General features: G+C 37.3%; 1 protein-coding gene across 6 annotated transcripts in view; it reads right to left on the reverse strand.

The window, feature by feature from the left end:
- The window catches only part of BCKDHB (branched chain keto acid dehydrogenase E1 subunit beta), a 228,280-nt gene that overhangs the window by 133,906 nt on the left and 76,605 nt on the right, over positions 1-17,769 (reverse strand). For 4 of the 6 annotated variants that reach the window (XM_046675342.1, XM_046675344.1, XM_046675341.1 and 1 more), the window contains exons 7-8: positions 11,676-11,773; positions 9,514-9,624 (exon numbers count right to left, since the gene is read on the reverse strand). In XM_046675342.1, coding sequence (XP_046531298.1) covers positions 9,514-9,624; positions 11,676-11,773 — 209 coding nt within the window. Of the gene's footprint in view, positions 1-6,235; positions 6,453-7,300; positions 7,432-9,513; positions 9,625-11,675; positions 11,774-17,769 lie in introns of all 6 variants that reach the window. The other 2 variants (XR_006890591.1, XR_006890592.1) reach the window with 2 other exon arrangements.

Raw genomic sequence — 17,769 nt, forward strand, 5'->3', positions numbered from 1 at the left:
ATTGATCCTATTCTAAGAAGGGCTCAAATGAATAATTTCTATATACCATTATGAAAAACAGACAACTGTTAAGAAAAGTAAAACAAACACAAGGGCAAACTAAAACTTAAAGACTTTTAAATAAGTGTTTCAACTTAGAATAAATTAGTAGATTTATTCACAGAGCAATATTCTAGTTACTTTTTAAGCTTTTGTATAAGCACCAAGAATAAGAAAAAACACCAAATTCAAAACATTTCAATATTAAGTTTTCATAGCATATTATCAAACTTTCTCTTGCTGATAGTCATAATAATTTTAAGTATTTATTAAGCACCACGTCTATGCCAGGCATTGTTTCAGGTACTGAGGGTTCAACAGTGAGCAAAAGACCAAAATCCCTGCCCACACAGAGCTTACCTTCCAATAGGGAAGAAAGATCAACAGTATAAACAATAAAATTACAAAATACGTTAGATCCTCTTAATCCCTCTAGAAAAACAGAAAGAAGAGGTGAAAGGGGGTCTTGGTAAGAGGGCTGGGATTCAATATTAAATAAGCTGGTCAGGGAAGGCCTTAATGAGAGAACGAGACTGAGCGGTGACTGAACATCATCACTTGGTTCAGAGTCAGCCAAGAGCATTTCCTGAAGGTTGGGTGGGCAGACAGGTGTGGAATGTGGTGAGATCAGGCAAGTCCCTGTAGAGCTTGGTGAGGAATTTGACTTTTCCACTGAATTTAATGGAAAGCCATTGAGGCCTTTTGAGACTAAAAGGAATATGACATGACTCAGTTTGAAAGGATCAGCTCTGCCTTGGGCAAGGAGAGGGCAAGGCAGAGACGTAATTAGGGGGCTATGGCCAAAACCCAGGTGAGAAATGCTAGTGGTTTGGACCAGGATCGAGCATAAGAGCAGCAGGGGAAGTGGTGGTCAGATTTTGGATGTATTGTGTAGGCGATGCCAGCAGGATCTGCTTTGGAATTGAACATGGGAAGGCAGAGAATGACAGAACGACAGAAATCAAAAAGATTACAGGGTGTAAAGCCAAACCCCTATTTATTCCAATAATTAGCATAATTTAATTTTCAACTAAAGTGTAATCATGTCAGAATTAAAAGTGTCACTTTTCTCTTCTCTTTAAACATGTGGAAATCACCTACACCTTGTATATAGCCATTGTTCTTTTTTGCAGTGTTGTATGTAGTTGATTCTAAGTTGAATGACAATATCATTCTTAAAACCCTGAATTTCTTTCAAAGCTTGTTATTCTCCTGACAAAATCAAGTTCTTATTTTCCATAGGCAGCTTCTCTGAATTTCTACTCATTAAACAAAAAAAAATCTTCCTATCACGCTGGGCAGCATCTCAAGACCTGACTACCTGGCCAGTGCCTTATTAACATTGTAGCTCACTTTTTAACTCATTTTGATTGCGGTTTCCCAGCAGGAAAGTCCATTCAAGCGCACAACACTTAACCATAGTTCTTACTCCCGGGAGGGCTCAGTAAGAGCAGCTCTACCGAGGACCTCCTGTTCTACATCTGAGCGTGACCGCTGAGCTGGCTTAGGAGGAGAAATCGAACAAAGGGTGTGGAAAGAGTTGAATGACAAAAGAAACAAGTCCTGCTCAGAGCACCCCAAGGCTCTCTCTGAGTCTTTGAAAAGTCCCACTATAATACCAATCCCAGGAAACCAATCAACGCGAGTACAGTGCTTTGTCTTTTTCTTTTTTTTTAACTTACTGTTGAAGTATAACATGCATGCAAAAAAGCACACAAAATGAAGAGTTCTGCTCAATTTTCAAAAATTGAACCCATGTAACCAGCACTGAGAACAAGAAACTGTTACCAGCAACCCAGACCCCTCCCTCATGCCCTGTTCCAATTACTAACCACCATATGATCATCACTGACCTGACGTCCAACAGTATAGATTAGTTTTGTCTATTTTTGAAGTTTACATAAATGGAGTCATACAATATGTACTCACATTTGAATCTAGCTTTTTTGAGTCATACTGCCTTTGTGAGATGAATACACATTGTTCCGTAAAATTTTTAGAACACGGCCAAACAATATTCTATTTAATTATTTTTCCCTTCTCTGGTTGACGTGCATTCAGGGAGTTTACAGTGCGAGGCTATTAGAAACAGTGCTCCCATGAACACTCTTGAATTCAACTTTTGTACATTTCTGTTGGGTATATTCCTAAGAGTGGAATTGCTGGGTCAGAGGATTTCAGGCAGATAATGACAAAAAGAAATTTTTAATGGTTGTACCAATTTATATTACCAACAGTAGTATATGAGAGATGAGTTACTCCACATCCTTGCCAATACTTGGTATTTGGGATATTTTTCATTTTAGCCAGAACGATGTCTTTACTGGGATCACATTGTGGTTTTAATTTGCATGTCCCAATGACTAAAGAAATTGAATATTTTTTCATACCTTTATTGGGTACTTGGATATCTGTAATGAAGAGCCATTTCAAGACTTTTGCCCATATTTCTATCAGGATGTCTAATTTTTTTTTTTTTTATTGTAAGAGTACCTTATATTTCTTGACATAAATTTCCATGAGTTTCCTCAAATCTGTGAGTTGTCTATTTACTTTCTTACTGGGACCTTTTGATAAATTTTCTTAATTTTAATGAAGTCCAATTTTATCAGCCTTTTTAAAATGTTAGTGTTTCTGGGGTTTTGTTTTGTCTTGTTCTATTTAAGAAACCTTTGCCTGCACAAGATGAGAGATTCTCACCTCTGCTTTCTCCCAAGAGCTTTTTCTTTGACAATTAGAATTGGAATTCCATCTGGAATTGACATTTGTGTGGTAATTATTTTCCATGGTACCCAACCACTCCAGCATCATTTATTGAAAAGACCACCTTTTCCTCTCTGAACTGCAATGTCACATTTGTCCTGAATCAGATGACCAACAGGTCTGTTTCTGAACTCTATTCATTGGTCTATTTGTTGTTCTTTACCCCAATCCAATATTGTAATTACTGCAGCCTTATAACACATCTTGACATTTGATAATTAAGTCCCCCAGCTTTATTCTTCAAGATTGCCTTGGCTATTCTACGCCTTATTGATTAACACCGTATGTGCTTCGGTCAGTTTGGATCTTCTTTAATTATTCTGAATAATATTTTGTGATTTTTTGCATAAAGTTCTTACACATGCATCACTCAATTTTTCCCTACATTTTTTATATTTTGATGCTTTTTCAACTACCAATTTCTTAAATTCATTTTCTATTTGTCTGTTGCTGGTACATAAAAATACAATTGATTATTGTACATTGACCTTGTTTCCAGGTGCCCTGGTAAACCCACTTAATTCTAATAATTTGCCTGAAGATTCTATCAGATCTTCCTTATACGCAAATCATGTTAATAATAAATTTTATTCTTACTTTCTAATCCATATGATTTTTTTATCTCTTGCGTTGATGTAGGGACATCCTTGTTGCATTCCTGATCTCAAGGGGAAAGCTGTCAAAATCACTGGGAAATCTAATTTTTGCTACAGGCTTTTCCTAGCTACTCATAGCTATAAAATAAGATTAAAAAAGTACTTTTTATCAGACTAAGAGAATTCCCTTCTACTTCTGGGTTGCTAAGAAATTTTAATCATGAATGGATATTGACTTTTAACAAATGCATTTTCTGTATTATCTAGATATTCATAATTGTTTCATTAATGTCAGGAATTGCATCAACTGCCCTGTGAATGTTTATAAATAACAAACACCCCTTACACATTTGGAATAAACCCTCACCTTGCGCTTTTTATATATTGATGGATTTGACCTTCTAATATTTTGTTTCAGATTTTCACATCTATGCACATAAGAAAAATTTGTCTATAATTTTCCCTTCTTATACTATCCTAAACAGGTTCAATATGAAGATTATGCTGGTCTTATAAGAAGAATTTGGAAGTTTTCCCTCTGGTTTCACTTTCTGTTAAGAGTTTGTATAAGAATTGTGTTTTAAACGATATACGAGTAAAGCCACATGGGCCTAGGGTTTTCTTTGTATGAGGGTTTATAAAAATGGATGCAATTTCTTTAACAGCTATGTGACTATTTAGGTTTTCTAATTCATTTATTAATTTTGACAGATTTGTATTTTACCAGGAATTTTTCCATTTCACTTAAAACTTACTTGTAAAATTGTTAACAATACTCTCTTATTATCTTTCTACTGTCTGTGGGATCATCTGTGTTTCCCCCTTCTTCATACCTGATATTTGTCATTTGTGCTTGCCTTATATTTTTCATTAGTCTTGTTAAAGGTTTATCAAGTATATTAATCTCTTCAAAGATCTCAATTTTGCTTTATTAAATTTTTCTATTACATATTTTCTGTTCCACTGATCTCTGCTCTTTAGTACTTCATTCCTTCTATTTTCTCTAGGTTTAATTGTTTTTCTGGAGATGGAAACTCAGATCATTAATTTTTTTGGTCTTATTCTTGTTTTCTGAATACATATACTTACAGCTATAAGGCTCCCTCTGAGCACGGTTTTAGCTGAAACTTTTATTCTGAAACTTTTGATATGTAGCATCTTCATAACCATTCAGTTTAGTATATTCTCTATTTTCTATTGCAGTTTCTTTTACAACCCACGGTTATTTAAACATAAATTTTAATTTGAAGGAAGCTGGACCTTTTCTAGCTGTCTTTTTTCTCGATTTCTAACTGAATACCAGTGTTGTCAAAGAAGATTCTCTAAATAACTTCAAACTTTTGAAATCCGTTAAGGTTACATTCACGTCCCAGCGTTTAGTCAATTTTGACAAATGTTCCACATTCAGTTGAAAAGAATAATTTCTTGCATAGTTGGGTACACAATTAAGTTTTTTATTAGCTCTTTGTTCAGATCTTCTATATACTTACTAATTTTACCTGCTTGTTTGATCAGCTTTCAAGAGGGATGTCTTACAGTCTCCCACTGTGATCGTGGAAATGTCGCTATCTCCTATGAGTTTTGTGCTTTGTTTGCTTTATGTACTTCAAAGCTATGCTATTGAGAACACAACAGATTTAAGATTGTGACATCTTCATGATAGATTGATCCCTTAACCATTATGAAAGGTTCCTCTTTATTTCTAGTAATGCTTCTTGCCTTAAAGCTGTAAATGAAATTAGTATAACTCCACTAGCTTTCTTTTTCCATCCCTTTCTTTCCAACTTTTCTTTGTCCTTATATTAAGGTATGTCTATTTTAATTTGCATGTTTGTTGTTTTCTTAATGAAGTCTGACAATCTTAAGACTTCTACTAGGATTATTTAATCCACTTGTATTTATTTTAATTACATGTATGCCTGGGTTCATATCTGTGATCTTACTGTTTTCTATTGAACATCTTTTTTTTGTAAATATTTTCCTTTCCTTCTTCTGGTTTAACCAAATGTTTTTACTAACCTATAGTTCCCTTTTTAACTTGCTGAATATGCACACCCTCACTATTATTTCAGTTGTTCCTTAGAGATTACAATATCCATTCTTGACATTATAATCTAATAAGAATTTTTCAGGTAGCTAATAATCCTAGAACAAAAGAACATTTCAACCTCATGTAAGCCCCCTCCCTACTCTGACCTTCTTCTAGGATCATTTTCCTTCTGCCTAAGGAACTCCCTGGTGGCATTTCTTTTAGTGAAAGTCTGCTGGTGACAAATTCTCTCAATTTCTATTTGCCAAAACTATTATTTCATCTTAATTTTAAAAGGATGTTTTCACTGAGTATAGACTTCTAGGTTGGGATCTTCAGCAATGTAAGATGGCATTTCATTCTGTATATGGTTGTGGTTTTCTTTGAACATATCCTTACAGGCTGACAAAGCCTCTGGAATACATGGGTTGATGTTCTAAAACTCATGAGAAAAACCTTTTAGATAGTGTTTCTGACCAATTCATTCTCTCTTCTCCTTTTAGAATTCAAATTGTATATAGGACAGATCTTTTAACCAGATCCCAAATGTATTTTATGCTCTTATCTGTTTTAGTATTTTTTTTCCCTCTCTGTGCTTCAATTTGAACATTTTCTATTAACTTGCCTTCTAATTCATTAATATTGTCATCTACTGAGTCCAATGTGTTTGTAAACACATCACTGAATTCTTATTGTCAAATATTCTTTTTGGTTGTACAATGTTTATTTGATCCATATACATACATACACACACACACACACACACACACACACCCCAATTCTCTAAAGTAATTCTCCACCTTCTTACCTCTTTTGTCCTTTTGCTCTATGTTCCTAGACATAATAGTCATAAAATCTTTGTCTGCTAACTTCAATATATGGATCATCTCTGTTTGCTTTCTACTGTTTGTGTTTTCTCTTGGTTTTTGATCAAATGGTCCTGTCTCTTCATACACTTAGCAATTTTTTACTGAATGCTGGTTCACAGAGCTTCCAGATGTTGGGAAGGCTGACTCCTTGTTCTGCTGGGCAGACAGAGTAGAAGGTAAGTTACATTAATTCAAAAGGAGCTGAGAGGGGTAGAGGCTATGTTGTAGGTTTGGGAAGATTTCAGCTACTTCTGGTTTGCCCTTGATCACAAGACCTGACTCCACAGCTTTCAACTGAGGGTATTACTGGCCTCTGTCACTTTGGCCTCAAGTGATGGCTTGTCTTTTCAGACATTTTCTGCCTACCTCCCACCATACACAGCTTTAGAATTTGGCAGATATTTTAAAAGGGAGACCGACTATATGTTTAAGACTCCTCAAGTTTCCAATTCTGTCATTACAGCGGCACGAAATGTAGATTCTATACACCTGGATCCTCAGCTTCTCCTTAAGACTAAATTGGCAGGTGACTCCAAGTCAAAAGCAGCTGCAGATCATCAGTATCAATTTGTCACTCACTCCAGGGCTCTCAACTCTCACTTAAGTCACCCCACCCCCAACCCACAACCCCAGACCCCAGGGTAGGTCTCTGTCTCCTGCGCACCTCAAAACTCAAGGTTTTCTAGTCTGCTTTTCGGAGGCTTCCAACTTGAACATCAGGATCCAAACTGAGTGGAAAAACTGGCTATTGTTTTTAGACCGTCTCAGGTCTCTAATTTTGTAATTCCCTTGAGCAAAATTCCAAAAAACTGCTGCTTTCTGTGTCACCAAGCAACTTTTTCAGGCTTACAACTTCCAAACAATGGTTCAAGGCTTAAGCAAAAAGTATGGCTCTGTTTTAAAAACAGAGTTAAATTCAGACTACACTAACCAATCCTTGATTGTCTCAGAATCACTGTATATGCACATTATGCTAATATGTATGTTCAATAAATCATTTTTACCTTTAACAAGTTTTTCTTGGTTAGGTATTCCAAAACATGCATCTTGGTGTTGCGTTTAACATGTAATGAATGAAGCTGGGGGACATAATTTTGTCATAAGACAAAAAACAACCGATAAAACACAGCACTAACTGAAAAACATAATAAACACAAATTTTGATTACTAAAGAATTCACAAAGATGAAGAAGAAAAACTTAACCACAGTTAAACAAAATATACCTCATTTTTAATGTGATTGGCTGTAGGGCCCTCGTCTTTAAAGTCATCTCTAAATCCTAGAAAAGACGCTAAGTATCGAAATTTTTTCTCTTTTGACACATGAAAGGAAAATGGGAGATGTACCACAATCAGCAATGAAGAGTCACAAACAGACCCAAAGAAATGACAAGCTGGCTTTCACTTTCATAACTGGAGGGTCATCAACTAGAAAAATACCATGATGAAAGCACCACAACATAAAACTAAAATAATGGTGCCAACAAGTCAGAGGCTGATGCAGCACTTTCTCACTCAGTAGGGGTCTCTGGTCTCCTCTTTCATCTTCTCCAGTAGTATAAGAGCCGTACGGAAACAGGATCTACGTTCCAGAATCATACCACGATGCAACCAGTAGATTGAATAAGGGGAGGGCTCCACACTAGCAAACTGATACAGTAGATACAGATATAATGTCCCCCTTTCTTTCTTCCTCTCCCTCTCTCCTCACTTTGCCTTCAGTTACTACCTTGCAGTGTTATTATATTTGTGTTTTACCGCAAGCTGCTACAAATTCTTTTTGGATACATAAAGTATATAAACATGTGACTGAAGCTCTATAAGTACCTGCCTTGACTATCTATCAGTACCCCCACTGACCACGCCCAAACATCATATCCCCCTGCAGAAGCACCACTGACAGCAGAAATACAAACCCCAAGACTAGAGGGCGATATAGGTTGCAAAGAAGAAGGCTGTTCTGGGGCAAAAACTAGCAGTTCCAGCTTAACCACAATTTGGAACATTTGGCTATTTCAAAGAAAACCCAGTATCTGACTTGATTTGAAAATGCCTGCAAAAAGCATTATTTTCATGCAGTTATGAATAATTCCACCTGAAATACTGCTCTCCATTATGGAAACTACAAATATGAGAATTTAGAATATTGTTGAAACCATTTGTAACCATGTCAAGTGTTTAGCTGGTGTCAAGTAAGTCTGCAGAACATTCACTGTAACAAACCTTAAATCTTCCATTAAATTATAAAACAATCTTCACCTAAAAACACTCTTTGCTACACTTTTACAGCAGTAGTAGCTGCAGATTATTTTCATGAAACTAATTTGAGAAACTGCCTGTAAAAGCTATGAGAATGCCAAAGCTCTCAAAAACAGTAAAATACTCTGGGTCCTAGGACTCATTTGCTACAGCAATAAATCAAGAAAAAAATATATGCAATGATTCCTAAACTTTAGTAGATAAAACCATCACAAAACAGAGCTTAACCTTCCTTATATACCAATATAGAAGCAGACACACTTTAATTTACCTAGACATTAATATGAAAGATACCAATTATAGCCAAGTAAATGAGAACTAAACTATATTCTTGAGAGGGGACTATGTGAATCCTATTAATAACAAGAACAAGATCAACCTAATCAGGCTGAAGTTCAAGAGTTAACTTAGACAGGAAACTATAAATCAGAGTAACCAGAATTCCATGATATAACATTCAAACTGCGATCCACAGTATTAATGCTAGAGAGTTATTTTAAAAAAATAATCCATCTCCACCTCTTTGGGAGAGGAGACAAATAAAAATTTCAGCCAAACTCTTTAGCCGACTATATTAAACTTAGCTTATCAAACCGTAATCAATCAGAAGTTACAAACACATGTGAGCTCAACATCCCCAATGATACACTCTTTCCTCACCCTCCTCCATTACCCACACAACTCCACCCAAGCTGGCCGCGTGAAGGACATGGTTTCGTAATAATCTAGACAGAGGACTACGGGAAGGAAAACACTAAAATGCTTTGTTTCCTTGAGCATTAAGCTGATTATACAGCATTACACAGCATACATTTCTCTCGTGGTGTAAATTTTAAAGTTTTAAATCAGCTGAAAATGTTCATGAAGCTCAAAATTTCAAAACAATCCTTAGCAGATAGCCAACAAATCTGGCCCAAGACTTTGAGAAAATGACACCCTATCAACACTATATTCATACCTTGCAAACCGTATCCACATCCCAAGGTATTATAGTCCTCAGGTCAATGACTTCACAAGACACTCCGAGCTTTTCCTGAGCCATGGAAGCGACCTCTCGGATCACATGAACCTGAAATAAAGAGAAAAACATGCAGACTGACCACAGCGACTCAGGCCCGAACATTAGTTGACTTTAATGGAGACAGTATTTAGAGGAATCGTTTTACATGGAGAACTAATATACATTTGTTTTAGACATGTTGAACATTGTATTTTAAATCAAATACAGATGTCTAGAAGAAAGTTGGAAAGAAATTCTTAGAGAAAGTGAGAGCAGTCATTGCTAGACATACTAATTCCAAAGATATAAGCAAGCAGAAGGTAAATAAAGTCACAGGAGTAGGTGGCGTTTCTAGGAAAAGCATGGAGAGAGAGAAATAAAGGGCAGAAATCATGGAACCCTGTAGATGACCAACAGTTAAAGAGAAAAAAGAGAAAAAGGAGTTCACTAAAAAAAGAAAAGAAAGAAAAGAAGAAAAAATAGTTAAAGAAACAGGAAAAAAAAATCAGGAGATAACATATCCCAGAAGCTAAAGAAAGGGTTTCATAGAGAAAGTAGCCAGTGTCATACGCCATAGCAATATAGAATAAGGGTTGGATTTAACAATTGGAAGATTAGCAGCATTAGCAGAAGTAGTTTTAGTAAATTAGCGGGAACAGAACTCATAAAGTACAAGACCATAAGGAAGTCAAGGAATTAAATACAGATAATAGAAAACAGGTGTTGAAGTTTAGTGATAAAAGAAAGGAGGGAGATAATACTGGTATTTAAGGAAAAAAGTAGGATAGATAAAAGGCATTTTTTTAGATAGAGAAGAGACACAGACCCTTTTTTTTTTTTTTTAAAGATTTTATTTTTTCCTTTTTCTCCCCAAAGCCCCCCCCGGTACATAGTTGTATATTCTTCGTTGTGGGTCCTTCTAGTTGTGGTATGTGGGATGCTGCCTCAGCGTGGTTTGATGAGCAGTGTCATGTCCGCGCCCAGGATTCAAACCAACGAAACACTGGGCCGCCTGCAGCGGAGCGGGCGAACTTAACCACTCGGCCACGGGGCCAGCCCCGGGACACAGACCCTTTTAATAAAAGGGGAATGGAAAGGAAAAAAAAACTGAAGATGCAGGTGAAAAAAAGGAGCAGCTGATGAATGCCAGTCCTAGAGAAGGTAAAACGGAACATCATCTGAAACAGATGTGGAGAGGTAACTAAGAAAACCAGACGCCTCTTCACTGAAGACAAAGGGAGAGAGGAAAAGATTGGCAGCAGAAGTGATAGGTGCGAAATGGAAGCAAGTAAATGGGAGTTAGTATCTAACACACTCTAACTTCCCTACTACAGAGAGAAGCGAGGACATGCCGAGAGCGACAGGGATGTGGATAACAAAATTATCCCCCTGGAGGGGAGAGACCAGGACTGTAGCTCTCCAAGCCAAAAATCAACTGGAGAAGAGAAGAGAGGAGGAGGTTGTGGTATTGTGAGTGATTTTCATTATCTTCTTTATACAACGCTGTATTAAATTTTATAAAATAAGGAAGTATTTTCCTTTACATAAAAAAAAGAAAAACTGACCTTTTTTTTAAAAGAAGGAGAGACAGAAATGTAAGAGAAGTCTACAGCCAGAGGAAAAAAAATAGTCCTGAGCTTACAAGTTTGGAGGCAGAGCAATGTGACAAACATGCAGGGGAAGCTGAGGTCGGTCAGTGGTGAGGTTCGCTGGAAAAGAGAAAGGGATGGCATGCTGAGGCTGGACCATGGGATGCCACGTGGCCAGCAAAGTAAGCACGAGAGATGGCTGCAGATGGGATGAAAAGGAAAATAGCAAACCAAGCACAGAAACAAGTCGTGAGGATATGTAATGTGTGCTTCAATAGAAAGTGTTTTAATGAATACATTTTTGTAAAAACAAATTTTTAACAGCTTCACCATATGCATATATATTTTAATATGACTGAATAGGCACCTCACCTTCAACCAGAAATCAGAAGCAGATAGACATGCAGCACCAAACAAGACTCAAATCTGAGATATGAAAACAGCACTTTCAATTCTTTATGGCGTCAGGACTAAAAGTTAGAGCTTCCTAGCACAACATGGCCGTGACCAGTTGCTATAATCATTACTGACCTGAGTGCCCCAGGCAACCAGAGTAACATCGCTCCCTTCCTGGATGACTTCGGCCTGGGAGAGGGGAATGTTATACGGTTCCACAGGAACCTGCTCCACTGAACACAGAACAGGAGAAAAATGAAACGGGAATTATTTTTTCTCATGTGACATTTGTGCATAAAAGAGTATAAGAACTTCATTGTGGCAAAGCTTTATTTTATTTATTTATTTATTCTTCCCCCAAACTCTGTAAGTTATTTACAACAGAAATAGCATTTATTATATGGCTTCATAACATTATTACACATATGCAAAAGCACAACATAAACATGTAAAACATATCAGCTATCCTGGAACAGAAAAAAGACTTTAGGTAAAAACTGAAGGAATCTTAATAAAGTGTGGGCTTTAGTCAATAAGAATGTATGAATATTGGTTCATTAATTGTAACAAATGTACCATACTAATGTAAGATATTAATAATATGGGAAACTAAGTGCAGGGTTTATGGGATCTCTACTGTACTATCTTTACTCTTTTTCTGGAAATCTGAAACTGCTCGAAAAAATAAAGTTAAAAAAATGAATAATGTCTGCTAAAACTTTATTGGTCTGAACTAAGTTCTCAGACAAGTTTTCTATCAAGGAGCAAATTTATAAGGGTTTGAAAAACAGAAAAACACATAGTGGGGCCAAATTTTTAAGTATATTTTGTTTTTGCACCTTGCATTTATGAATGCTTCATCAACCATGGCAGCAACAACACCTTAGTTTTCAAAAGTGAATCCTGGAGACCTCAAAGAGATAAACTGAATCAGCTCCACGAGGCCAAAAGGAAGAATAAGCCACTGGTATCCCAGAGAAAACCGTTTCATGATTTCTCTGCTCACCCACGTACAAGCAATAAAGAGTCGACTGAATTCAAGAGGAAATCCGAAGGTGAATTTTCAAACGAAAACGACCCAGAAGTGATGGACTTGCCCCACGATGCTGGGAGGCCTTCCTGAATTCTTTTGTGAGAGGCGTGTAACAGCGGCAAGTGGTGGGGGGAGGGCAGTGGTCCATGTTGTTCTCTTTTGTTCATTTTCCTCACGGTCTTTTTACAATCACTGTTATATGATTTTTTTTTTTTTTAATTCAAAGAGCACAAAAGAGTAAAATAAAAGGTTCCTTCTGCCCCCCAGTCAGCCCTTCCAACTACACTGCACTGAAGAAACCAATACCACCAAGTTCCTGGGTGTCTGCAGTGGACAGCTCTCCTATCTATTGTCCAAGCACCTTAATCCTCTTCCTACATTAAGGAAATGCCTCACCTTAACAAGCAGGGCCCTTAGGTCACCACAAAAGTGAGGTCCACATATTCACTTTCCCAGCTTCCCTTGCAGCTAGGGGATAAAACATGGGCTCTGACAATCAAACGCACCCGTGCCAGACTCTGAACTGGAAGCTGATGACACAAAAGAGCAGCAAGTGTCCAGAATCCATTCGAGAATATGCGCAACAGTGGAGGCAGACCCCACATCCAGGCTCAGGGGTGTCAATGATTCAGACTGCAGTTTTGTGTCCAATGAGAGCTGCTGGGGCACCTTTGCAGAACCAATTATGCAGTGGAATTTTTGGTATTGCCTCCAGATATATATGGTTCTTAGGCACTCCGGCAGTCTCTGAGCTTTTTGTCATCCTTCAATAAATCTTTTCTGCTTATATTGGACACAGTTGATTTCACCTGCTTGAAAATTAAGAACACTGACTGATTCAGTGTCTTTTCAGATATCTGCAATATGCAAGTATACATATACATAGACATACGTAAATCTTTTTCTCTTCACAAATAGAATCACACTGTACACATTCTTTAGAACCCTTCTACAATCCCCCTTTTCCCACCTAGCAATATATCTTGGCCATGATTTCACATCTAAAATATAGTTTTTGGGGCCAGCCCCGGTGGCCTAGTGGTTAAGTTCAGCACGCTCCACTTCGGCAGCCTGGGTTCGGTTCCCAGGCATGGACCTACACTGCTCTGTTAGCGGCCATGCTGTGCTGGTGGCCCAGAAACTAAAAAATAACAAAAAAGAAAAACAGAGGAAGATTGACACAGATGTTAGCTCAGGGCAAATCTCCTTCAGAAAAAAAAATATATATATATAGTTTTTGAAGTCATATTTATAAGTAAGAACTATCAAATTTAATGATGCTGTTATCAATGATGTGGTGAAAAATTTTATTCCTTGTATTTTTTGCATATTTCCAATCCAATGCCATTTCTATAACTAGTGCCAGAGAGAGATGAGTGTCTTTACATCATCAATATGTTTACATAAAATAAATAAGTGATAAAACTACTTTTGTGGGTAAGCCTCAATGCAGATGACAAGCTAACAAACCTGAGACAAAAGTGTGTTAGAAAACTTATAAGCATTAAAAGTATTTTTTAAAGTTTTTGTGTAGCACAAAAACTATGTTCAGTTGCATACTTCCACTGTCTAAACCAAGGGTGGGCAAGTCAATTTTTGTAAAATGATATTTTACTGGAACACAACCACATCCACTTATTTATATATTGTCCATGTTTTTGCCGTTCAACAGCAGAGCTGAGAGGATGCAAGAGACAGCATGGCCTATAAGCATAGAATATTTTTCATCTGTCCCTTTACAGAAAAAGTCTGCCAACCTCAATTCTAAACAGCGCCTTCAGAGGTTAATTCCAGCCCATTCACTGGTAGCTTAAATCCAGTATTAGATAGATAGACAGACAGATATATGGATGGATTGATGGACAAAGGAACAGACGCACAGGGAGACAGACGCATTCAACTGCAGTAGTATATTCTACTTAGCAGTTCTCAATTGCTAAACCAAAGTGATGGTTAAGAATGCTGCTGATGACATCTGGCAAACATGCCAAAGGTAGCACAAAGGCTCTCTGCCATCAAGTCTTCTCCCCGCCGGCAGCAAGATGAGCATGCCAACAGACAAGTCCTGAAGCCAGTATGCACTCCATCTTGCTGAGTGCAAGCCTTGTGAGTCAGTGGCCGCCGGTCAAGAGTCCCGTCTTTCTTGCCTTGTAAATCAGTTGCCAGCTGGTGATTAGCAAATCCGTGGAACACACAGCTCCAAGGGCTGGCACACCAAAAGCAATGGGTTGGCATCTTGGCCCACCTCCATTGCAAAATTGCTGGTGAGTAACTAACTGCTTCATTGTATTAAATCAAATACGCAGAATAATAGGACCTCATTACTTTATCAATTAATTAAGAAACAACACGGCAAATGAAGCTTAGTCCTCCATCAAAAGAATCATGCCAAGAATTAGATCCAAGAAAAGTCTTATATCAAAAACAACCCAAAAAGGTCTCTTCTTAGATTTGCATAAATTTAATCCTGAGAGCAGGAGAATAAGAGTACAATTTTAATATGTTCATTTACTTACACTTGGCAAACAGGTCACCTAAGAGAGCAAGCTATAATTCACAGGTACTCTTTAGTTACATTAATACACAAGATATTTATTCCAAGAGAAGGTTGTTATTTCAAATCAGCATTCTTGCTTTCCTCCCCCAGAGCTACGTGCTCTTTGAAAGAGCAGGTAAGAGGAGTTGGAACTCGAAACTTCAGGAGCTGAAGAGCGCCCTATAGTCAAATTGCGGATTCCTGTTTTCATCGCAGTGGGACTAACTGAGACCACTCCATGCTACCACATGCTGATTACATGCTAATCTCAGCACTAATGTCCATATTGCCACAGGCTGACGACATGCTAATCTCAGCACTAATGAGCATGCCACAGAGAAACCTTTCAGCATCAGATATGCTGACAAACATGTGACTTAGAAAAATAAGAAAACTTTCCAAGGCCAAAATAAAAAAGATGCAATTTTTCACTCAAATATCAGATAGATTTTTTTAACGTATATTGTAAGTTCCACATATATGATTCCTTTGTATTGCAAATGTACTTATTCATATTACATATACACTTACAGACTCATAGCATGAATTAGTCCATGTTTGGCCCCATTTGATTTCCCATCATCCTCCTTTTCTCCTTCCAATTTTCTTCTAATTTGCTATCCTGCTTATAAGTCATCTTAAACACATTTCTTAAATAAGGCAAAGTGTATAAATATATATAGTATGTATAATATACATTTATTCACTTAACACTTATAGCATACCCAGTATATGCAGACATCATGCAAGATACTAGAATATAAAATTGAAAGAGGCAGTCCCTGTCCTGGAGAAGCACACACTCAACTGAGAGTTATAAAGATGGAAGGACACGAGCAGCAAACAAAGAGAAACATGATGTAGCAGTGGGGACAAACGACCCAAGGAGTACAGAGAGAAGCAACGACCTGGTTGTAAGGATCAAGGAGCCTTCAGCACCAAGAAGGGTACAACTGAGAGGGGCCTTCGAGATGAAGCAGCACTAGACACGAGAGAAAATAAAGAGGGCATTCCATGCAGAAAGAAAAGGTGTGTACAAAGAAATGGAGGTATGAAATTGTGCACGTGTGTGGGTGTGAGTGTGTTCACCTACAAATACACGGAAACACAGGTCCACATGATGTTTCAGGGAAAGGTGAATACTGAAACCTTTGGATTATATTCCCAAACACCTAAAAGGAACTTTCCAACTCCTTCTGATTTAATATATTAATAACCCATGTAGAAAGCATCAGCAAGAAAATAATCACTCTTAATGATGCAAGTTCCCCTGTGAGGCACAGTGTTACCATTACAGAGATAATAGGGTCATTTCTCTGCCCTGGCACTAATCTACAATAATGCCAGTCTCCTCACAAATGTGAAACTCAGTAGGGCTTTATTCATGTCGCATTATACATGATGCAGTGATAAAAACACAAACCTTCTTTTTAAGAAGAAAGTATATTTCTAAAATATGTTACTTCATGCTGCCGACTCCTAACAGCATATTCAAAGTCTCCATACCTGAGAAAGCCTACCTCACTTGTCACAATGTACAGTCTAATGCGGGAGGGTGGGCAAATCCACCAAACCACGAACCCACTCCTGGCCCTATCTCTGCATCTAATTAACGGAGTAACCTCTGATAAAGCACTATATTAATTCTGTGCCCCAGTATCTCACCTGTAAACTGTGGAAAGCAGTATATGTCTATCTGCCCATCACAGGAACAGAATGAGGACACCTTAAGCTAATTACTGTAGACATCCTTTCAGTTCTTAGGAAAACAGCTTTACAATTTAAAATAATTCAATGGTACACTCATTAAGACTATCAAGTTTTCATTCTAGGAACAGATATTCTTTTGTCTTTTTTTTTTTTTGAGGAAGATTAGCCCTGAACTAACATCAGCTAATCCTCCTCTTTTTTCTGAGGAAGACTGTCCTTGAGCTAACATCTGTGCCCATCTTCCTCTACTTTATATGTGGGATGCCTACCACAGCATGGCTTGCCAAGCGATGCCATGTCTGCACCCGGGATCCAAACCAGCAAACCCCAGGCCGCCAAAGCGGAACATGCACACCTAACCACTGCACCACCAGGCCAGCCCCAGAACAGATATTCTTATTCCTATTATCATTTTCTGTATAAAACTGATATTTAACCATAAATTAATCTCTCTATATTACAAGTGTTATATGCCGAATAAATAACCTCCTTTCAAATTTGAGGTTATTAATTAGGGTCATACTTTTTTGACAATTTTCACTTCTACACTAACAATTACTTTTAATACTGATGTTAGAGATAATATATAAATGAGAAAACTAAGTGCAATTTCTTCTAGTAATCACTTTAAAATTATTCCCAAACACAGTTGTACCCAATCTTCCCCTCACTTCTTCATCTCAAATTACTGAAGATCTAAAGATTAACAGTCTATATTAGAAAGACCAAATCAACATACTGTTATTATATTTGTCTAAGATATTTGTCAATATTAAGTTATAATATTAATATAATAATACTATCTAATTAGAAGACAAAAATCAACTTTCAATAAATAGAATGACTAAGTGCTAAACTCTGATACTACTTAAACCATGGTGATTACTGGGAGCACGTGTGGACAGCATAAACTGGTCTCATACTTCTCACTACCACAAGGGAGCAAACCA

This window comes from Equus quagga, chromosome 11 (assembly GCF_021613505.1).
Source record: "Equus quagga isolate Etosha38 chromosome 11, UCLA_HA_Equagga_1.0, whole genome shotgun sequence".
NCBI classification, from domain to species: domain Eukaryota; kingdom Metazoa; phylum Chordata; class Mammalia; order Perissodactyla; family Equidae; genus Equus; species Equus quagga.